Source organism: Corythoichthys intestinalis, chromosome 6 (assembly GCF_030265065.1).
Source record: "Corythoichthys intestinalis isolate RoL2023-P3 chromosome 6, ASM3026506v1, whole genome shotgun sequence".
NCBI lineage: Eukaryota > Metazoa > Chordata > Actinopteri > Syngnathiformes > Syngnathidae > Corythoichthys > Corythoichthys intestinalis.
In genome coordinates, this window is record NC_080400.1 from 3702304 (window position 1) to 3727316 (window position 25013).

The 25013-nt window shown below is 42.1% G+C and overlaps 1 protein-coding gene across 1 annotated transcript; it reads left to right on the forward strand.

The window, feature by feature from the left end:
* Nucleotides 1-7997: 7997 nt before the first annotated feature.
* Nucleotides 7998-23851, forward strand: rps3 (ribosomal protein S3). Its single transcript, XM_057839288.1, has 5 exons — nt 7998-8139; nt 8956-9086; nt 14789-14882; nt 15158-15252; nt 23417-23851. Exons 1-5 carry the CDS (start codon nt 8047-8049, stop codon nt 23796-23798), a joined length of 795 nt encoding a protein of 264 aa, XP_057695271.1. The 5' UTR covers nt 7998-8046; the 3' UTR covers nt 23799-23851.
* The last annotated feature ends 1162 nt before the right edge of the window (nt 23852-25013 follow it).

A 25013-nucleotide genomic window follows, 5' to 3' on the forward strand; every position in this document is an offset into this window, starting at 1 on the left:
CTCCGGTTGGACCCCGATTGCCAGCTGTCAGGTCAGGGCAGCGGGTGAAGCGATGCTTGCACTTTAGTATGGAGTGAACCGGCGATTAACGTGGCTCGTTGCCGTCGATTCGTCCGGTGCTTACTTCGGAGAGGTGGCAATGTGTATAAAAACACTGTGACGCGTTGGATGGCGTTTTACTGGAGACTTTTATTAAACAAAACAAAAACCAGCGGGGGACACAGCCTCTTCTCTCCTTTTCACGGCGCTCTCCGCTCTCTCTCAACACCTTCCTTTGCTCCTCCCTCTCTTTTTCTCGCACAGACGCCCAATTCCTCTTCTACGCTTAACTAGTAAGCCGATCATATTGTAGCGGACAGCGGCTCCTTGGGGATACCGGTAACAACTGGTTGCCTGGTTACTTCCGGTAGCTCTTTTTGTGCATTATGCCTCGAGAGTGTTGTGTGTCGCACAACAAGTGTCAAACGCCACTACGAGACAAAACATGAAAATTCATAGAAAACAGGGCCAAGGAACACATTAAAGTGGGCATCTTTTATATGTGTAATATAAAATATAAAATTGTGCATATAATTCACTGTTTAAGCTAGTGAACAAGACAAAATGTAAGAGTCGGCTGTTCTGACTTTGAAGGCTCTCTGTACTGTGGGAGACCTGCACTGAGAATCACACCTGTTCCCCTTTGCGTGCTGGGGTGTGTGTGTGTGTGTGTGTGTGTGTGTGTGTGTGTGATATGTTTGCATAAAATGGTACAGCTGTACAGCTGTTATTACTGTTGCACTTATTTTCAAGTTTTGATATTTTTTACAATATGCATTAGTTTTTAGTTAATTGATGAAGACGAATGGTAGTTATACAAATTAAATGTATGTCCATGTTTTTTTTATTTGGAGTAAAATTACAGCTCTGCCGGATATAAAAATTCGGATGCGCGTCATAAATCTTGGGGTGGCACACTGATTGACAAGAAAATTTGAAAGTGGCACTCCACACCAAAAAGGTTGCTGACCCCTGCTGTAGCGACTTAACTGTTCTGCCCAAATGCATGATGGGAAGTGGTGCAACCATGGCTGTGTGTGGTTGCTGCAAATGCTATATGTTCTCTGCTTTGGGTACACTACAGGGTCATAAGAAAAAGATCAACTCTTGTCATTCTTCCCCACGTCGCTTCCCCCAATATTTATAGTTGCTGTGGGAGAGATGACAAAGCTTTTGCCAATTCAAAGCACAGCCCCAATGAATGCTTGTATCTACTCCACTCGGCCTCTTATCTCTGTATTCAAGTAAAACGGCGCCATTGTAGGCTGTTTGCGGCAATGGGTGAATAAGTCGTACCGCAAATGCGTTAATTGCGATAAATATTTTCACGTGATTAATTTAGAAAAAAAAAAAATTACCTCCCGTTAATGTGATAAATTTGACAGCCCTACATTTAACAAAACAAAATAAATGCATTCATTTGGAAAGAAATGCATAACTGATGCTACAACAATCTAACGATATACTGGCAAGCGGGGTGGCCAGTGGGGTGGCCAACCAATTTATAGGGGTGGCCATGGCCACCCCTGGCCACCCCCTGGTGGCGCCACTGATAGTGCATCGAAGAATTGAAGCTGAACTAATTTCCTCTGGAGTAAAGCGGCCAATGAGTTCTCACGGCATTGTCACCGTCATTTCACAGCAACAGTATTTCGCAAGACCCCAAGTGTCAAAAGAGAACGCCACAAAGACGAGATTGTTGAAATTATGAATAAAAAAAAAATAGTAAAGCGAATGTGACACACAGAAGAGCTTGCTAAAATTTGTTTAAATATATTGTTCTATGTAAATCAGCCAAGGTAGCCCCCCGCATTTTTCCCACACCAAATCTGGCCCCCTTTGCAAAAGGTTTGGACACCCCTGTTTAACTGATGATCCGGAGACGAGGCCAGCTTCTTTCACTTGGTACCAGCTAAATATTATTCAAAAAATAATGATGGCGGAAGAAATAAACATCTTGAATTTGAAACTGTATGTTGTCGGCGATTAGACTCGCACTGATCTTAATTGTGGTTGTCAGCCCCAAACCCTCTAAATATATATTAAATGCATTTTACCAGATATAAAATGACTACTACATAATCTGTGGTGATCGTTTGGTGCCCAGTTTTCTCGTCGAATTGCAGCAGTCCATCTCGCTCTCCATTCCGGGTCTTTCGGGATACGGTAGAACTTCAAGTCTCTCCGTCTATCTTCTCTGTTACTGCAACCAACCGCCACACACACCTTCACCATTTTGATTATTAATGTTAACGAGCAGAAAAACACGCCATAATAGGAGGAATTAACGTAGCGGTAATGCGTCAACACGACGAGTTGACAGACAATATGGCGCAGAGGCGTGGTTGTGACGTCATGTGAGTGGGGTCTATTGAGTCTGGCCACCATTCAGCGGATAAAATTTCCAGGGCGGAGCAAGCCACAGCAAACAGACAGCGGAGTGGACCAATCAGCGATGGGCAAACGTGACGCTAGAAAAGTGACGAGGGCAGGACGAGGGACTTGCGCGCGGAAGGAAACATACGAGGAGAGCGGAGTTTATTCAACATGGCTAGCGCGAGACAGACTGTTGTCAATGACTCGTGTCGATGTGTTTTTGGTCAATTAAAACTGATTTTACCGTGGATTGGAACATATTCTCAGCTCTCCTGTTCACCATCTGTGTTGTTGTGGAGACGACTTCCGACGCGCAAGAGTGACGTTGCTCACTTAGAACACGTCACGCAAATAAACGAATCTGATTTGTCGATTGATTTTGTACCTGCTCGAGAGGCCGTTAATGGGCTGGGTCCCAGACTTTTATCTCAGTGTTTGAAAAATACAGGGAGAACAGTCTGGCCGTGCCAGGCAAAGCGGACGTCGCCCCCGACGTCTCTCCTCGTCCGCCGCCTTTGGACGACGATGACGTCGCTTCGACTACAGTTTCGGCGTTTCCCTCGTCCCCGGCCTCGACCGGTCGACTTCGACCGCCGCGCCCATCGCCCTCGTCTGCAGCCTCGACTGGGTGGTACTGCTTGTCGCACGTCTCGACCTCTTCCTCGACCGCTGCTGAGCAACGCTCTCTCGGCGTCCGCTTCTCCGGCCTCGCCTGGGTAGTGCTGCACGGCGCGCTCCTCTTCCTGGGCGTCCTCCAGACTGTTCTGCTCGGACGTCCCGCATCTGGCGTCCTGGACGGCTGCCTGACCGTCTGTTCGGTCGTCTTCCACAGACGCCCCGGCCGCGCAACCCATGCGTTCCGTTCTGTTGATTCGGGTTGCGCCTGGCGTCCTCTGTGGGTGAATTCTGGGGGGACCTGTGTGGTGACCCTTTGTATGGCATAATTCACCCACCGTAGTGATGGGTCCGTGAGACCTCATGAAGCGTGTTGACACAGTGTGGGTACTGTGTCGTTGAATACTGACACCTGCTGGACATAAAAAAGTCCCTACAGGCAACCCACTTGACAGACTGACACTGAATTGATGACATAGCATGTAAAATCAAATCATTTAAGTCTTTGCATTCATATTGCATTATTCCATATCTTTAAATTAAGTGAACATATATTATAATGTGAAAATGTAAGTAATACTGAATGGGTGAATGAGGAATGCCTGTGGACTTTTTGTTCTGATAACATTTTATTCAAAAACATATATTTTTTTAATGTTTAAAATGTAGCTGGTTACTTTTTTTTTTTTTTTTAAACAAGCCTGCTGTGGACAACACACTCACATGGAACCAACGATGTCAGCATGCACAAGAATTTCCAGTTGAAAGAGGTTTAGAGAAGATGTCCATTGGCTCAGTTCAGCTTTGGTTCATGTTCGGCTCAGCCATGCATCGTTGCACTTTTGCAATTTCATCTACAGTTGCATTGCCTCATTGACTCCCCGCTTCGTCATCTAAGTGCTACCATAGCCCATCAGAAAGAAATTGAAGTGGACAAAAAATAAATTATAGCTTAAATACAGATTTCTAATAAATGACCAAAAAAGTGACTGTGGGAAGATTATCAGAAACTTCATTCTCATGCTTGGCCCAATCATGCTTCAGCATTGAGGAGGTGGCAACTGTTTGTATATGACAGGTTAGTCATATACAAAGTACAAATGCGAGACTTCACCAGCCAAAAAAAAGTAACTTTAATAGTAGGCTTTGGTAACGCGCCGCGATCCGTTCAACATGTTTTGACCAGGACTCGAACCCACGCGCCGGGGACAACCGGCGTTTGCTCTGACCACTGAGTTAGCAGGTCAAATGCCAGCACGTATTCTTGAAGGCAAGGCAACAAAAACGAGGGTCCCGCGTGCACCCGTCACACTCATAAACTAAGATTTACCTTAAAATTAATTGTATTTTGAATGGAAGATGACAAATGCGTTTTCCCTGTCTTACGTCCATTTCCACAGCATGTAGACAACGAGGAAGTAACCGTGAGATGTGGATTGTTTCAGCAGCTCCATCGCGTTGACAGACGCGCTTCCTTTTGAACCAGTTTACCGCGTCATGACTGTGTCGACACAGTTCAATGAGTTCATGCATCGGTCATGTGATTTTCTTGTAGCGATATGCGCACCGACGCAGGGGTTGCTCCATGAGCTCGGCACGCGCGCCGGCGCATTAGTATCACTGGACCCACAGGCGGTTTTTGCTATGGGCAATGTGGGCGACCGCCCAGGGCGCAATCTATTTGGGGGCGCACAAGCGCCCTTGAGGAAAAAAATTTAAAAATCTGCTAGTTTACTCGATTCATACCGCTCATTTCCACGTCAAGTTAGTAAAGTGGGCGTTAGGGCGCCCCTTACTATCATGTCAACTAAAGATGCCCCGAACACGTCATTTTTAAAGTATCTGTATCGTCAGAAGAATACCGGAATTTAAAACAATAAACGCCTGTGCGGAACGAACCATAAGCGTGTCACTATTACAGTCTTTGTACCCTCTGTTCTACCTAGTAAGGTTTATTAAACTTTCCACTAATCAAGAGAAGTGCAATGAAGTATTTAAAATGCAATGCTTGTCATGAGCAGAAGCATCACATCACTCTTAAAGCTGTAGTGTGAACTAATTTCTTCACATGCCAAATAGGGTCACAAGTAAAGTAATTAAACATTGTCCACCAAATAAAGCATGAAAAAATAATTTATATGTTGTATATTTGACAAAATAATCGCGTTTCCGAAGTTCGAGCCTGAAAGAGGACGAACCCGGAAGTGATACGTCACACCGGGAACAGCGTTGGCAGCTCCATACATACGGCCGACAAACAAAGCCCTTCAAACAATGATTCAAACAGCGATATAAGCGATAGACCGAGCGCAAGGGAGGAGATCCAAGTTTTTGAAGAGTTGGAGGAAAAAGAGGAGCTTGGAATTTTATGTTGGATCTAACATGTATTAACCAGACGCTAACCAGAATGCAAACAATGTACCTAGACTACCTGACATGGAATGGATACAAGACCCATTGAGATTACAACATTGGTAAGATATAGGCTGTTATTATTTTTATGATTTGAAGATGCAGGCATTTGCACATAATGTTATGTTTTTGTCTATCTGATGACATTGTTAAAAAAAATAATAATCAGATTTCATGTTCATTTTGGCAGATCCGGCAGCTCTCGTGCATATAAAATAATAATATAAAAACGTTGGGGGGAAAGAAGGAGATGAGTCTTCGATGGCTTTCTCCACTTTATTGTGGCAACAATAAGAAAACAAAATAATAGCGGACTGCCGCCACATTCGACCACGAAGTTTTGCTTCTCGCCGATCTCCTCCTCGCCTCCCACTCCAGCGTCTCTTAAACGGATTGTGCATGTCTTGTTATGAGCTTTTTGTTTACAAATGTATCGAACACACGACGCGCTGACAACCTTGTCTCTTTATTAACACATGGAGCAGTTCTTATGGAAAAGTTAGAACACAGCTCGGCACAGCTCTCGGCAGGAATTGGCGTCTAATGGCGTGAGGAAATGTAGCTTTTTCACACAAGCGAACAGATTACAAAGCACCACTTCAGTGTTGTCCCGAGACTACATTTCCCATGATTCACTGCGTGACCTGCGCGCTCGCTGATTCGCTGCGAGATTGACTCAATGGCTATGCTAAACCAACACGCACCTCCTGGGAGCCACAGCGAGCCTCACGTCAGGCTATCACCCCCAGTCAAACGGCCAGTCGGAAAGGCTCAACCAAGAGCTTGAGACATCCCTCCGCTGCGTGGCTTCACGAAACCCCCGTTCCTGGACGCAACATCTGCTGTGGGTGGAATACGCTCACAACTCCCTTCCCAGCTCTGCCACCGGCCTGTCTCCCTTTCACACAGTCTTCGGCTATCAACCGCCCCTGTTCGCCAGCCAAGAAGGAGACACTTCCTGCCCTTCCGCCCAAGCCTGCGTACGGAGATGTCGCCGAATCTGGTCTCAAGCCCGCACTGCTCTTTTAAAGTCTGTTTCTGGTTATTCCATCAGAGCCAACCGACGGCGGACTGCAGCCCCTGCATACCAAGTGGGTCAGAAGGTATGGCTTTCTTCCCGGGATCTGCCACTCCAAGTGGAATCACATAAACTGGCACCCAGGTTCGTTGGTCCGTTTCCCATCGAGAAGGTCATCAGCCCATCAGCTATCTGACTCAAACTACCCAGGTCTATGAAGGTTCACCCAACCTTCCATGTCTCCAAACTAAAGCCAGTCCATGAAAGTCCCCTGGTCCCCAATGCAGCACTACCTCCCCCTCCTCGCCTGGTTGACGGGGGTCCTGTCTACACAGTTCGCTGCCTGCTCAAGTCACGCCGCCGGGGCAGGGGCCTCCAATATCTGGTGGACTGGGAAGGATATGGTCCTGAGGAGAGGATGTGGGTTCCAGCTGGGCGGATTGTAGATCGGACCCTCATATCAGACTTCCACCGCCTCCATCCAGACCAACCGTCCATGCGGCGGGGTCGACCTAGAGCAGCTTGCTCTCAGCCCATGCCTACATCTGACTCTGAACCCAACCCTGTGCCATTGGTACTTGATTCCTCCACTGGCGAGGAGGAGATAGAGCCAATGCCCTCGGTGGATGAGGCCATGGACTCTGAGATTGACCAATGCCCTCAGAGGATGAGGCCATGGACTCTGATTAGTAGCCCTCGGTGGGCTCAATCCTTGGGACTTCTGGAGCCGTCCCTTGAGAGGGGGGTTCTGTCATTGCTAAACTGTGAGTACAGATTAGTAAACTGTGGGTACAGATTAGTAAACTGTGAGTCCAGGTTACTAAAATGTTCCCACAGATTAACAATTAGATTGTTAATCTGTGGGTACAGATTAGTAATCTGTGGGTACAGATTGCTAAACTGTGGTTATAGTTTAGTAATCTGTGGGTACAGATTACTAAACTGTTTTTACAGTTTACTCAACTGTGGGTACAGATTAGTAATCTGTGGGTACAGATTACTAAACTGTAACCACAGTTTAGCAATCTATGGGTACAGTTTAGTAACCTGTACCCACTAATCTGTGGGTACAGTTTAGTAATCTGTACCCACAGATTACTAATCTGTACCCACAGTCTGTACCCACGAGTCATAGGTTCCCGACCCCTGCTCTATGCGATATACTTCCAAAAACTTTTCCTTTCTTATTATCAGTACATTTTAGAGATTTACAAAAACAGTCAATCTCATATTAAAAAATAATCAATGACTAAATTAAGTTTAAAAAAAAGTTAAATATATTTTATTTGTATATATATTTATATTGTTATATATTATTTTTAATCAAACAATACAAAATACATAAACAAAAAATCAACAAGTTTACATGAAATAAAATATTAACTCTTTAAATAATTTGAAATAGTCACAATATGACCTTTCAATACTGAAACAAAGACAGACAAAAAAGATTAAATAAATATAAATATTTCTGAATGAACTTCAATAACATGCTTTCATTTTGTTTGTTATCACATGAAGACAGTTGGACTGAAAATACCAAGAAAACGACAAGTCCCAAGCGTGACGTAACAGGAAGTAGTCACATGTTGTATAAATTAACTTCCGCATCGGTCTGTCGTCCTTTCCTGTCTACGGCCTGCGAAAACATGGCGGTGCAGATCTCCAAGAAGAGGAAGGCAAGTGCCAGTTTCCCCATTTCGGAGCCTTATTTCTCGGAAATAAGCGTACGAAGAGAAGGCAACAAGAGTGATTTTGTCCGCCGTGGCGTGTCTTTGTCTCGTCCGCGTCCGCTCGGCTAGGATGGCACGGGATGCTAACTGCCGGTGTCGCGCTGCTTTCTGGCGGCTCGCGAACATGGCGGCGGCGGTAGCGCCAAGCTAGCCGACGGAGCAACGCTTGCCGCTTTTTGTTGTACTTTACGTAATGGGGAAGACGTGATGGTAGCTATTTATGATGTGAGCACGGTGTACGTTAGCCATGCTAATTAGCAACTTTGTTATTCGGTAGAAGCCGTTGCATTGCTTCTAATAATGCTAGCGACTCGTAGCAGGTTGCAGTGGCACTTTTTGCGCTTGACGTCCATTGGGCATCAAATAGTGATACATGTAAAGATGAGAGGGTGTATCTCGGCTAGAGGAAGAGCACATTTGATATTTTAACTAACTGTCTGCCAATGACTGCCTTATATGTCCAATCCATATCAAGTGAACATCTACTGGTGATAAACTCATTGGGATTGACGGCAGAAGCATGAGAACTTTAATGAGGCCATGTTGGTAGGGGCAACGTTCCCATCGAAGTCGATGCATTAACAATCAAATGAAGTCATAACTAGTTTATTTCTCACCAGATTTTAAAATGTTATCAATATTAAAGCAACTGCTATTTACTCATCAGTTGCCAGTGACGGCGATGGACGTCCAGTCCGTTTCAAGTAGGAGGGCTGGCATCGAACGAACAAATGTGCTCACCGGGTAATTTTCTGCCCTCAGTTCGTCTCCGATGGAATCTTCAAGGCCGAGCTGAATGAGTTTCTGACTCGCGAACTGGCTGAGGATGGCTACTCGGGCGTGGAGGTGCGTGTCACCCCGACCAGGACAGAGATCATCATCCTCGCCACCAGGTGAGCGCGAGGCTCAGGACCTCGTCTGACATGTTTGTGCTCAGGACTTTGCTCTGAAAGCCCCCAAAAAAATCAGCTCTTGTGCTACTTGCGTTTCAAACACTGGCCACTAGGTGCTAAAAGATGACTGTGGCGTACCGCAAGCAACACGTCGCTTCAGCTACTGTTGCTAAGGGGGGGGGTGGGCATACTACCGTTTGCCCCCAATAGACCCTACTCACATGATGTCACAACCACGCCTCCGCGCCATATTGTCCGTCAGCTCGTCGGGTTTAAGCACTACGGCTACGTAAATTCATCCTATTATGGCGTGTTTCTCTGCTCGTTAACATTAATAATCAAAATGGTGAAGGCGTGTGTGGCGGTTGGTTGAAATAACAGAGAAGATAGACGGAGAGACTTGAAGTTCTACCGTGTTCCGAGAGACCCGGAGAGGAGAGCGAGATGGACTGCTGCAATTCGACGACAAAACTGGGCACCAAACGATCACGACAGATTATGTAGTAGTCCTTTTATATCTGGTAAGATGCATTTAATATATATATAGAGGGTTTTGGGCTGACAACCACAATTAAGATCATTGCGAGGCTAATCGCCGACAACATACAGGTTCAAATTCAAGATGCTTATTTCTTCCACCATCATTATTATTTGAATAATAATTAGCTGGTACCAAGTGAAAGAAGTTAAACAGGTGTGTTCAAACCTTTTGTAAAGGGGGCCAGATTTGGTGTGGTAAAAATGTGTGGGGGCTGCCTTGGCTGATTTACATAGAACAATATATTTAAACAAATTTTTAGCAAGCCCTTCTGTGTGTCACATTTGTCTTTATAATTTTTTTAATTCATAATTTCAACAATCTCGTCTTTGTGGCGTTCTCTTTCGGCACTCAGGCTCTTGCGAAATACTGCTGCTATGAAATTAAACTAGCTTCAAGTTGCTATAATTTCTTGCTGCGTGTCTTCCCTGTAATGTTGTCGTAGATGTCAGCGTGTCTTGTTTGGCAATATTGCGTCACATTGAACTCTTTGAAAACAGCGACTGTCTCTTTGCAAATGAGGCAGACACAGTTGTTGCGTGTTTTATTGAAGAAATAGTCCAATATCCACCTATCGTTGAAGCGTCGGCCATCGCAGTCAACTTTTTTTTTTTATTGATTGTCGCCATTTTAGAAGTAAAGGGTCACACGGGGTAATGTTGCTTAGAGTGCTGCTCTTAAAGTTTTTCAAACTTTCGTGAGAATAGGCTGATTTTGTGTGGACAAGATAGTTGTAGATATCAGGGTAGCAGATGTCAGGCAGAGAGGGCGAAGACAGCAGGTCGAAGAATATCGATTTAGGCATCAAATATGGATCTGGCGAATGGATAAACTGAAGCTTTTCCACATAACGCCTTTTATGCAACGCATCCAATGAGTTTACAGCGTCTGAAAGCACCGGGGCTTCCATGAATTGCACTATAAATTACACGACAAATTGAGAAAACGGATAAACACTGACTGACAATATGGCGGCCGGATACAGCGACACGTCATTCTGTGACGTTGGTGAGTAGGGTCTATAGGAAATGAATGGATGTCGTGTATGAAGATGTTTACAGAGCTAAACCTACCAATTCTGTCCGAAAATAATGTCCCTGGTGCCAAATTCACTGGTAAAGATGTGGAAGAACATAAAAACGTTGAGTTAAAAAGATGGCTTGAGTGTCGAGGGCTAAACAAGACGAAAAAAATGAGCCGACCTAAGCATAGCCTTATCTTTTTTATCGACGCGACTGACAATGACATTCACCTGTTTCAACAAGCTATCCTTTACCACCAGCCCTGTCTCTTATATATTATGTCTTCTGGTTGTCTTGCGTCTCTGACCGTTCTTGGGGGTAATTTATATTTTTTTGTGTAGCGATCGCAAATGCTACTTGGTGACAGCCAATGAACACTTTTAATTCTTTCATTAATAACAAATCTTAATTCTATAATTTATTTACACTCCCCCCCTTACTAGTTTTTTTTTTTTTTTTTAACAACAGAAAAGGTAACAGTGGCAGTCGGATACCATTTTAATTCTTTTCAGGTCATTCATTGTCAGACAAGCAGCACGGTACAACGTCACGCTAAAAAATCTGTTAAAAATATCAATATGGCTTACCTCTTTTTCCTCTGAAAGACCATACCAACCCAACAAAATGTTTACTGCATATGAATTGTGAATGGGTTCACTGAGCTGGCGTTACAAGTCTGCGCAAGTTGATTCATCGTTTTTTCCTCCCGAGTTTTTGGTTTCGGGAAACGTATGAAGAAAACAACCTTCATATGTCGTAATGTCAAGTCGTTTCTACAAGATCCAAAAAAGCAATGAGTGATTGGCATGTTCGTTTTTGATAGATTACCGGAGAAAAGTAGCAGAAATTACATAGCTTCTATGCGAGGGCGGGTCTATAGCGTCCCACTTCCGCCTTACGATGCGACGTCACGGTCGAAAAGTAGCATTCGTGCGGTACGCTATTAACAAAGATCGTCATCCAGACTCGGGATGTCACGATCCAGGTTTTTGCACTTCTGATCCGATACCGATATTGTTTTAAACTTCCGATCCGATACTGGCCTGTCTGAGCATGTATTAGTTATTTAGCGTCCTTACTTAGTTATCAGACTAATGTTGAAAAGGGTTTTAGTACTCTTGATAACAACTAACCAGCTGACTTAGGTGAGTTTGAATAACACACAATGGTTGGTAACAAACTGACCTGTTAATTCAGTGACAAACACAAAATATTATAAATAACAAACAGAAATGGCACATTCTGTCACTAATACGTGCAAATAATATAAACTGTCTTAAAAAAGCAAAACACACAACCCCAGTGGAAAATAAACTGTTAACTCGGCATCAGTTCTGCTCTTGAACAACTGTACGAAGGCTTTAAACAAAATCAGTGCAAATAATATTTTAAACCAAAAGTGGCTTCTACTCCCCAATCTTCTCCACACTTTGTTGCTCCGTCTCCATCCATTCTTTTTTTCTTTATTTTCCCTTCAGGCATGACACATCCAACAAACATACAGCATTTATATGTGTTTACAATTAATTAAACCCGAAAAGAAAAGGGCAGACGGGAGAAGCCGAAGCTTATTGAAACCTGCCCCAAGTATACCATAGGACGCAGAAATTTTTGACAATCAGATTGCGTAGTGATTACAAGGTTGTTGTTGTTGTTGTTTTTTTTTTTTTTATTTAACCATCCCCCTTAATTGTTCGTTTTCCCAATAGTCCATTGTCGATTGTGTCCTTGTGATCGTTATGTTGATTAGATACAGTAGATTAGTTCATAATTCAGTGGTTAGTTTATCCAGTTGATTCGATCCAGAAGATGGGGAATAGCTGAGGACCGATGGGAGGCCGTGTCCGCCACCCCTCTTTCGTCGACTTAATCCTTGTCGCAGTTTTCGTTCCTTGCTGCCTCCCGTTCATATTATTCACAAATTTCATATTAATTGTAGTAATACTAAATAATAATAAAATAATAATACATTTTTAATTCATACACATTAATTAAAAAAAAAAAAAAAAAAATCGAAGACATTAAAGTGCCTGTGACACGAAAAAGCATGTTATATCATAATACACGCGGTATTTTATGCTCCTGAATGATATGGACCGCTTGGATGTGTGTGGAAGCGATCGCTATATTTAGTTTTTTGAATCCCGCGCCAGGAAAATGAGTGACTTCCGGCTTCGGTCTCGCATTGAGGAGGAGGGCGCTGTGACGTGTACGGTAGAAGACGTCCTCTTCACGCTACAGTGTACTGTTGTGTATGAGGACGAAGGATTCAGCTGATTTTGCGGATTAATACGTTTATTTTTCGCATCACGCCAGCAGAAAAATCATTCTGTATGAGGGAGAGGCGTATGCGCCTTTTTGGAGTTTCAAAAGGTTCCCATTCACCGTGGATATTTACTGTGGGACCATTGGATTTACGAGGAAGTGAGTAAACATCTTGTTTTGTATTATGTCAAATACGAATACAGCGATTACAAAGTAAACACTACAAACTTCCTTTAAATGAAGGACTACTTACGTTTGATCATTGATGGGCATGTAAAAAGCTCTCCTAATGCATTAGCAGCAGCACTGTTAGCTGCACAACAACTCCAGCCACCCTCCTCCGGGGAACGAACTGTAAATTGCTCTCTGCCGGGCGGTTTGCCGATCCGCTAAGACATTCGACAACCGGGTCGTCATGTCAAATAATCCAGGATAGCTATGTGTGATTTTCCGCTTTGAAGACTTTGAAACATCACTCGGTTCGGGTTAGCATGTCGGCTAGCTGTCACGCCTTCTCGTTTGTTTACATTCTCCGAAGCCGGGGAAGGGAAATGACATATGTCCGATTTAGGTGTCATAAAATATCGTTCGGGAGGTGCGACAGTAAAGGTAAAGTCGACAGTTTTGACCATTATGGAGTCATTTTGCCATGTCGTCCTGAATAAATGCATTTTTATTATTTCATATTCCATTCAGCACAAGACTTATTTGTCATGACCATGCCATTTATTTAGCAATTGGGAAAAATACTTGGATAAAAAGAGTATCCTGTAAAAATATTGAAGTAAAGAGACAGAAACAATGACATTTTGCCGCTCTCTTCGTCTCGTTTTCCTCGTTGTGAATAGTTCCCCCTCGACGGGCTGACTGGTCCTTCTCAAGCCATTTATATAGCTATTGGGGAAAAATACTTGGGTAAAAAGAATATCCTGTAAAAATATTGGAGTAGAGACACTGAAACAATGACATTTTGCGGCTTTCTTCGTCGCGTTTTCCTCGTACTGAATAATTTCCCCTCAATGGGCTGAATAGTAAAATCGATGAGCCAAGTCTACCGCTGACGTCATCCACCTGTTGGGGACGCTAAAGCCCTATAATGGTAGGCGTGGCTAACCGGCAGATTAAAAGATTAATTTCTCGTCATCTGCGCTTTGCTAAATTGTTGTATATAGTCGAATCGTCTCAAAATATGATTCTAATTCACATAATAATGCCATTTAAGACTTTTTTTTTTTCTCGTGTCATATGCTCTTTTATATAATCAAATAAATTTTTAAACTACAAATTTTTTGACCCAGCTTTTTTTTTTTTTTTTTTTTTTCGAGAATTGTTCGGAACCAGAATCCTTCAATTTCAAACGATGCCCAACCCTAGTGATAGTGTTTCAAATGAGCATGTAGATTTGTCTTTGTTGAAACAACCTCCAAACACATTTTGCAGATTGGTTCGTCCTTTTTTGGTTGCCTCGCCATTTTCATTTGGTTTAAAATCAAAATATTCCCACACAGGGGCTGTGGTGTTAGGCTTGGAAATCAATCATCATTTTCCGTCCCATTTTCTGCACGCTCATTGCCGTACGCCAACAGTGCACTCGGCCCCGCCTCCCTCCATTGAATGATGGTCACGCAAACTCAAATGTATAAAACGAACAAACCCAGAAGTCAATAAAACGGAGTGAATCCTCGTCGCAGCATATTGCGGTGTTGGTAACAAGGAAGCTGAACTTTTAACGGGACATCTGCCGCACGTGCACGCACATATGCACGTGGGGTGAAAAATCGCAGCGGGAAAATTACCGCCTTCATTTTCATTTACTGTGCGATAAATGGAATTATTGCATACCGCGAAAGGCTTACGTGTAACTTTTTTGTCCACAGGACCCAAAATGTTCTTGGAGAAAAAGGCCGTCGTATCCGTGAGCTGACTGCCGTGGTCCAGAAGAGGTTCGGCTTCCCCGAAGGCAGTGTAGAGGTTAGTCGGAGCAGAGAGCTGTCGTCCCTCCGTCCGGTGATGACTCGATGACGAGACCGACGGGACGGCTCGGCGTCAGGAGAGCGCCGCTCCGGATGCGTGTTCTGCGTGTCCGCCGGCGGCGCCCCCGACCGGCCGGGTTGACTCTGCTTCTGACGACGCTGAGGCATTTGTCTGAGGACGTGAGGGATGGCGGCCCGCGGGCTCTCGAGACGCGACCGCTCATGATGTCACAATTGAGATGTTGATGTTCGTGACTCTGGCTTTGTTTGCAGCTGTACGCTGAGAAAGTGGCCACCCGCGGGCTGTGCGCCATCGCTCAAGCCGAATCTCTACGCTACAAGCTGCTGGGAGGGTTGGCCGTGCGAAGGTGAGAACAGCCACCCTTAGAGGGTGCCCCGCCCATTTCACCTCCGTGAAGTTGGTCCCTATCAGACGCAAATTTATATAAAATGATGTCAATCATTGTCAAGTAATTATATTATTCAAAATGTGACTTTTAGCTTAGAATCATTAATTGATGTCTAATATTAAATTAAAAAAAAAAGACTTAAAAAATGCACTCGCATATTTTAAACTTTTAAACGACGTCACAATGAAAAATTTGGCGTCTGTAAAAAAGTCACGGATATCTACTTCATAACAATCGCTTAATTGTATTATCTTTGTTACTGTCGCATTTTCCGCAATAATAATCGATCCAAATCAAAAAAATGAAAAATAAAGTTTAAAAGGGTATTAATGAAAAAGAAAATCTCAACTACTCCTTGTTGTCTGCGATTTCTGCATCGCGACCCTTGTTATATCACCACGTTTCACCTATAAAATCAAATTTTAAAAATCCAGCTGAGGCCATTCACAGGTGTGTCTTGACACTCAGTGGTACATTCTACATCGAGTTTTTGTATCAAAACATGGTATGTACGCGATATCTTGTTAAAATCGTGGCGTCTTTAATTCTCTCGCGTGCTCTTGCCTCCAGTTAGGGCTTTGCTGTTTAATTTTTTTTTTTTTTTTTAAAGGGATCCTCTATCTTTAAGACAAGTAATTCTTAAAAGATAAATGTTAGTATGAGTTATAATAATTTGATATTAAAACCCCTCTTAATGTTTTTGTATTAAAGTGATCCTCTGATTTAAATACATGTAGGCTCTAATAAACCACAATTGTTCTCTTGTACTAAAATATGTTGTTAGAAACACATAAAATGTTAAATCAATGGCAATATTTTATAATATTTCGTCCATATTTTGACCGTTGGTGGCGCCATGGTTTGCGGGCTCGCAGTGATGACGTCATTGGTATCTTTCCGAATGTGTAGCGTGTTCAACAATTGCTTATCGCTATGTAAACTCGCGAAGTAAAATGCCAGGATGTGCTACTTTTGGATGCAATTTCCAGTCAAATGGAAAAAAGGGGAGTGAAGTGAGTGGTCATGGTGGAATTATTATTTTTAGTGAATAAATGTGCATAAGTGGAAGCTTCTCCCCCTTTTTGGTCCCTGTATGCATGTATCCTAATGGAAAAAAGGGGAGTGAAGTGAGTGGTCATGGTGGAATTATTATTTTTAGTGAATAAATGTGCATAAGTGGAAGCTTCTCCCCCTTTTTGGTCCCTGTATGCATGTATCCTACCCACCACGCGTTACAACTGGCGCCCGAACATTTTTCCTGGATCCTCAGTCAAGTAAGGGTCCCATCGCGTCTGCAATAATGGTTGTGGATCTGTCCATTTATTTTTATTCGTCGGTGCAACAGCGGCTTTTCGGATCAGTCTATTTTGTGGAATCGACGGTCTAATCGCGGCTGCGATATTGCCATGGGATCGGTCTAATTCCTGGATCTTCGAGTGAGTAAAAACGCGGATTGGATTAGTATTGCTATCTTTTTTGTTGACTATTCTTCGTGGGAGTTTTCCCCAAATCATACTAAATAATAATTAAAGCACTATGGCACGCTACAGTGACGACAGTCACTCTGACGTGGACCTTACAACAATTTTGGAGTTCGTCAGGGAATGCGTGTTTGCATACTGCTGAGCTCCCGAGTGAAGAGTGGTCAAGGTGGAAATATTATTTTTTGTGAATAAATGTGCATAAGTGGAAGCTTCTCCCCTTTCAGGTACTTTTATACACGTATCCTAGTTACCACGCGTTACAATGTAAAAGACCTGGATTACACAAGGTGAGCTCTTTGGCCTGTACTGTTAAGCACACGACAGCTCTGGATGCTAACAATCTACATAATTGGGAAAACGTTTGAAAATGCAATATGCTTATCTTGAATATCTGCTAATAAAACCAGAGTTCCCAACAGGATACACTCTCGCTTCCAACCGGAGTTCCTAACAGCACTCTCACGCATCACCAGTTTTGCCCAACTTTTGTCTTATCAGGTATTTGTTGCACGCATTTTTCCCTGAAGCTCGTCTCGTGAACGACCGACAGTGCTGTCCTGCTCTTCACTTTTCAGATCTGGTTCAAATAGGAAGGGTAGAACTGACGACATGTTGGGAAAGCTAACGAGTGACGAGCTGGAATTTGGGCATTCGGCGCCAGTGACGTCACGCACTGCGATGTAACAAGAATGGCGACCTATTACTTAAAATAATTTTACAAACTTTATTAAAACAAAAACATTAAGAGGGGTTTTAATATCAAATTATTACAACTCATACTAACATTTTTTAAGAATTGTCTTAAAAATAGAGGATCCCTTTAATAAAGTTTGCAAAATTATTTTAAGTGATAGGTCGCCATTGTTGTTACGTCGCAGTGCGTGACGTCACCGGTCCCGTTGCTTGTCACTCGTTAGCTTTCCCAACATGTCGTCGGTTCTACCCTTCGTATTTGAACCAGATCTGAAAAGTGAGGAGCAGGACAGCACTGTTGGTCGTTCACAAGACAAGCTTCAGGGAAAAATGCGTGCAGCAAATACCTGATAAGACAAAAGTTGGGCAAAAGTCTCAATGACAACACAGCGAGAGAGCGTACGCTGTTGGAAACTCAGATATTCAGATAGCAGATATTCAAGGTAAGCATATTGCGTTTTTTAAACTTATCCCAATATAATTATGTACCATAATTTTTGCACTTTAAGGCGCACCTGACTATAAGACGCCACCCACCAAATTTGGCACGAAAACTGCATTTTTTCCATAGATAAGACGCACTGGACTATAAGCCGCTGATGTCCTCAGTGTATTATGGGATATTTACACCAAAAGATATTAAGCGGTAACACAATTTGACAGCGGCATCATATGACTGTCGTAAGACCAAATGAACCACCATGAAGCTTTGAACCAATTGGCTGCAATTCCTTCAAGAAGCTTCATATGGCCATCACTGCTCCCTTGGGGTAGACCGTCAACCTCTGCTGCCATCTGCTGTCAAAACTGTTGTTGTCCGACATGCCTCCTAGCATGCATTGCAGCGCTATAGAGGTAAATAACAATCAAATTCATGTACTGCGGTAATTATTTTTTCGGTTACTGTTCCGCTTGTTTCATTAACTGCTAGTTATAGTATTTGGTAACACTTTATTTGACAGTGGTGCCATAAGACTGTCATTAGACACCATATATACCAGAGTCACTCAATCCACAAAGTCAATTATTGATAACATCATCACAAATATTCAAAACTCTACACTTATGTCTGGAGCCGTACTCTCTGACATTTCGGATCACTACCCCATTGTATTATTTGCTGACCTTCATATTAAATCATCACCCATACAACATGAAATAAAAATATTAAATGAAGAAACTATGTATAATTTGAGTGAGGATTTGAAGGACAAGGCATGGAATAAAATATACAGTTGTAGTGATGCTAATACCGCATTTGAGACGCTTACTAAAGAAATAAGTGACTCGATTGAAAGGACAATTCCTGAAAAAACCATCAAATGCAGCACATTCAATCAAAATCCATGGATTACCAAGGGTATACTAAAATCGATTAAGCACAAAAATATACAAAAGATGTATAAACACACCTAATTATAATAATAAAAATGAATATATTAATTATAGAAATAAACTTACACACATCAGGAAAAGAAAGAGTAACCATTATGCAGAATTGATAAACGCATCACAGGGTGACTGTAAGAAATGTTGGAGAGTACTACACAAGGTCCTAAGCAAAAAACAAAAAACTCCTGTGTTCCCTGCCCATGATAATAATATAATTACAGCCACCACAAATAAGTCTTACTGACAAATTCAATGATTACTTTGCCTCTATTGGTATGATATATATCTAGTAAAATCAGTCAGCCTCAAGATGCCTCCTTTAGAGATTATTTATCAGGTAATTACCTGGGCTCCTTCTTCCTTAATCCAACTACCTATGATGAAGTCTATAAAATAATCATGACCATGAAGAATTCAAATTCAGCTGCAGCAGATGGAATTTCTAACATAATTCTGAAACACATTTCCAACATTATCACTGCACCTCTTACCCACTGTATCAACTTATCACTACTCTCTGGAGTAGTGCCTCAAATAGCAAAAATTGCACGAATCACACCAATTTTTAAATCTGGAGATAAAAATGATCTGAGCAATTACCGACCAATATCTATTCTGCCTACCTTTTCCAAGGTATTGGAAAGAGTAGTCTACAACAAACTCAGTAACTATCTAGACAAACTAGACATCATTGTACCATTGCAGTATGGATTCAAAAAGAAAAATAGCACATATATGGCAGTACTTGATCTAACAGAAAAAATCCACGATACAATTGACAACATTATGGGATTAGAGGCCTAGCACTAGAGTAGTTCAGTAGCTATCTATCTGGAAGACATCAGTATGTCAAGATTAACAATTCCGAGTCATCATACAAACTCCTCAATCATGGAGTCCCCCAGGGCTCCATCTTAGGGCCACTCCTCTTCATCCTTTACATTAATGACTTTGTTAATTCCTCATCTGGTTTTTATAAAGTACTATTTGCTGATGATACAAATTTATTCTTTTTCCATAAACATCCCTCTGCACTTCACTGCACAAATCATAAATAGTGAAGTAAAGAAAATAGACACATGGTTCAAATGTAATAAACTCTCTCTAAATATCAATAAAACAAATTGTTTCGCTCCAATAAAAAACAGCCCATCAAACAAATCTGCTTAAACATAAATGGAGAAACCATTGAGTCTGCTCTACAAAATTCCTGGGAGTCCATATTGATGAGTACCTTAATTTTAAAAAACATATTGATGAGCTCACGAATAAACTGTCGAAATATGCTGCGCTGTTTTTTAAACTGCGACATTATATCCCACTATCTGCACTTCTCCCCAAGTATAAATCTTTATTTGAGCCACATTTACAATATTGTAATATCATATGGTGCAACACATTTCCAACCTATCTAAAAAAGCTTGAAACCCTACAGAAAAAAGTCATACGTGCCATAACATGGTCTGGGTTCCATGCTCCTACTAAATTAATATTTCACCACCACCACCTTCTGAGGCTAAAAGAACACAACTACTTTCAAAATGCTTGCATAATGTATCAGGTCATCCATAAACTAAACCATAAATTAAGTGATCTCATCCCAATCAGTACTCCTCAGCACACATATACTACTAGAAGAAAAAAATCACATCACTGGAAAAACCAGAAGTCTAAAGTCTACAAGCTTTGGCATTGTATGCAGAGGACCACAGATCTGGAATGAACTGGACGAAACACTTTTAAAATGTCACACTCCATCTCTATTTTTAAGAAAAAACTGAAAACTCATCTCCTTGCTATGTATGTTTAATATGCTGTCTTTGAATAACACTCCTAAGGTATCACATGTCAAATCCGATGTAATCAGAATTTTGAAATTTCCCATAGTTAATTGCATGTATGTGTATGAATGTGTGTACAGTATGTGTGTTGTTTGACTGGGCCCCTACTAAAAAGCTTTAAATAGCTTATTCGGAGTGTCCCTTTCATACATCTTGTCAGATGAACTGCTTGTATATATGACCATGTTCATGTGTGTACCATGATACGATGTGTGAATAAACTAAACTAAACTAGACAATCATAATTATGACACGAAAATGTCATGACCATTAATGAATGCTTTTAACAGATGTCATTTAGTGTTATAAATGGGGTTAGTGACATAATTTGCTGGATGACACTTAATGACACAAGCATTCAGTAATGCCCATGATGGTGACGTCATAATTATGACAGTCTTATGACGCCGCTGTCCAATAAAGCGTTACTTATTAACTCAAATAAATCAACAAATAAGCCGCACTGGACTATAAGTCGCATGATTTAAAATCAAGGAAAAAAAGTAGCGGCTTATAGTCTGAAAATTGTGGTAGATTGTTAGCATCCAGAGCTGTCGTGTGGTTTACATACAGTACAGACCAAAGAGCACACTAGGTTTTGTACATTGTAACGTGTGGTAGCTAGGGTACGTGTATAAAAGTACCAAAAAGGGGAGAAGCTTCCACCTATGCAAATTTTATTCACAAAAAATATTTCCACCTTGACCACTCTTCACTCGGAAGCTCAGCAGTACGCAAACACGCGTTCCCTGACGAACTCCAACGTTGTTGTAAGGTCTATGTCAGAGTCAATGTCGTCACTGTAGCGTGCCATAGTGCTTTGATTATTTGGTATGATTTGGGGGAAACTCCCTCAAAAAATAGTCAACAAAAAAGATGGCAATAGTAATCCAAATCCGCGTTTTTTACTCACTCGAAGATCCAGGAATTAGACCGATCCCATGGCAATGTCACAGCCGCGAACAGGCCGTCGATTCCACAAAATGGACTGATCCGAAAAACCGCGGTGGGACCGACGGGGGGAAAAAATAGACAGATCCGAAACCAATATTGCAGATGCGGTGGGACCGTCGGATCCAGAAAATAGACTGATCGCTTACTTGACTGAGGATCCAGGAAAAATATTAGGACGCCAGTTGTAACGCGTGGTGGGTAGGATGCGTGCATACAGGGACCAAAAAGGGGGAAAAGCTTCCACTTATGCACATTTATTCACTAAAAATATAAATTCCACCTTGACCACTCACTTCACTCCCCTTGTTTCCATTTGACTGGAAATTGCATCCTAAAGCAGCACATCGTGGCATTTTACTTCACGAGTTTAGGCAGCAATAAGCAATTGTTGAACACGCTACACAATTGGAAAGATCCCAATGACGTCATCACTGCGAGCCCGCAAACCATGGCGCCAACTAACGGTCAAAATATGTAGTAAATATTATGAAATATTGCCATTGATTAAACATTTTATGTGTTTCTAACATATGTTAGTACAAGAGAACAATTGTGGTTTATTAGAACCTACATGTATTTAAGGTAGAGGATCACTTTAAATGTACTCCTGTCCAAAATTTTTATTCCCCCAGAAAATTGAGATTTTAAGCTTTCCAACGATGTATCACAAATGCATATTGGACAATTTTGAAATTTGGCCAAATTGGGGGGTCTCAGAGCGGGACTTCGAGTCACCTGAGTGTTTTCCGCCATATAGTCGAATAATCTGAAAATACGATTCTAATTCACATATTAATATTTTTTTATGCTGTCAGGCACTTTAAGACACATGAAGTCGTTTATAGAGTCCGTCATCAAGTTGGGCTTTTAAAAATCACCACCCCTCAATGAAGATACGATGACGAGTCGGATCAGAAACGGCGTTCGCGGCAGACCGCGTTTTGCGTTTCCGCCAGCAATGTCCGTTTCTTTGCCCGGTGAAGACGCTGAGGCATTTGTCTGAGAGGGAAATTAACTTTTAGTGCCATTGACAATGATGGACGCCCAATCACGAATCATTCCTGTTTATTTTGGGTCATTTTGTTAGGGTCATTTCCCGTTGGTTTATTATATTGGACAACTACCTGTTTACTTTGGGTCATTTTTTGCGTCATTTCCTGTTTATTATAGGTCAATTCTGGATGGGTTGCAGTGTATTGGTCTTTCTTTTTTTGGGGTGCGGGGGGGGGGGGTCATTTTTAGGTTACATCCTGTTTATGGTTCATTTCTGCACATTTGAGTATTTTCAGGTGACTTGTTTATTTTTGGGTCATTTCTAGGTTACTTTGATTTATTTATGGGTCCCTTGGTTTATTTTGGGTCATTTTTGCATCACTTTGTTCACTACGGGGCATCTATGCATCACTTCCTGTTTACTGTTGGTTATTTCTGGATGTCTTTCTGTGTCATTTTGTTTATTTTGGGTCATCTCTGGGTGTCTGGGGAATTTTGTCACTTTCTCTTGTTTTGGCTGCTTTTTTGAGCCACTTCCTAATTATTTTTGCTCATTTCTGGTTTATTTTGGATCCCTTTGTTGTTTGTGGCTCATTTTCATGAAAAATAAATTCTAGTGGTAACTCAATAATTCAAGTTTTACACAACCCTTACAGTTGTTGATTCGCTGCCTACCTCCTGCTTCAAATGGATTAGACGTCTTCTCTCCATCGTGAAAGTAGTTTGTCACAAGTAGATGTTCGAACTTATGGTCTTGTCCGCCAGGGCGTGTTACGGCGTGCTGCGCTTCATCATGGAGAGCGGCGCCAAGGGCTGCGAGGTGGTGGTGTCGGGCAAGCTGCGCGGCCAGCGCGCCAAGTCCATGAAGTTCGTGGACGGGCTGATGATCCACAGCGGTGACCCGGTCAACTACTACGTGGACACGGCCGTCCGCCACGTCCTGCTGCGCCAGGGCGTGCTGGGCATCAAGGTGAAGATCATGCTGCCCTGGGACCCCAGCGGCAAGATCGGACCCAAGAAGCCCCTCCCCGACCACGTCAGCATCGTGGAACCCAAGGACGAGCCACTGCCCACCACGCCCGTCTCCGAGCAGAAGGGCGCCAAGCCTGATGTCCCTCAGGGCGCTACTCCCGTGCCCACCGCCTAAACCCCGACCCGACTTTGTGCGTTTTTCCACAAAATAAAAAGCTACAAAAGCTAGTGTTGCCAACGTACTACATTTTTAACTTGATAGCAATGCATGAATTAATTTTTTTTTTTAAACTCCTTCAGTGCCGATGACCATACAACACCCTGTGTATTGAAAATTGTCATCATTCGCTGTAAGCCATTCCACTTCAAATGAGTTGGACATAAACTGCTGTCAATGGCACTGAGGGTTAGTAAATTTCTTTTGATGGCCAACATGCACCATCTTCCACATAAATTTATCACGAGTAGACGTTCAATCAATTTGAAGGGGAAGCTGGCAACGAATAAACAGTTCAAATTGGACGTCTAGTGCCGTCAATGGCATCCAATAAGGTAAATGCAAAAATATCCTTTTTCTGACAATATTGGTGCTAAATGAGATCCCCATGGCAAATTACTGAGTATCGAATTCTGCGTACGGTATTTTCTGGGAGAAAATCGCCTACCATATAATGGCCACCAGTTTATGCAATTTTACTGATCAAAACAAAATACATAAGAGTACTGCGTAAGAAAGTAAATTTAAGCGCGTTTTCAATGTTGGTGTAGCATCACGGCAAATGTCCACTAATTAAAAAGACGTACAGTACATATATTGTGCCACCCCCCCCCCAACAGTGATTCTTTTTTATACCAGTTAAAGGAATCTAAACATACACCCTGGTACCCTGGTTAAGTGTACCAAAACTTAGCATACTTTTGTGTACTTGGAGCAACATTAATCGGTGTGCTTCAAGGCTGATTATGGATAATTGAACGCTAATTCTCTTAAGTGATATTCGACAGATTCCCGGTGTTGCACGAGAATTCCGGTCATTTCGGTATAAATTAGGGCTGTCAAACGATTAAAATTTTTAATCAAGTTAATTACAGCTTAAAAATTAATCGTAATTAATCGCAATTCAAACCATCTATAAAATATGCCATATTTTTCTGTTAATGTTGGAATGGAATGATAAGACACAAGACGGATAGATACATTCAACATACTGTATATAAGTACTGTATTTGTTATAACAAATCAACAAGATGACTAACATTATTAACATTCTGTTAAAGCGATCCATGGATAGAAAGACTTGTAGTTCTTAAATATAAATGTTAGTACAAGTTATAGAAATTTTATATTAAAACCCCTCGTTTTATTAAAATTTGTAAAATTTTCTATCAA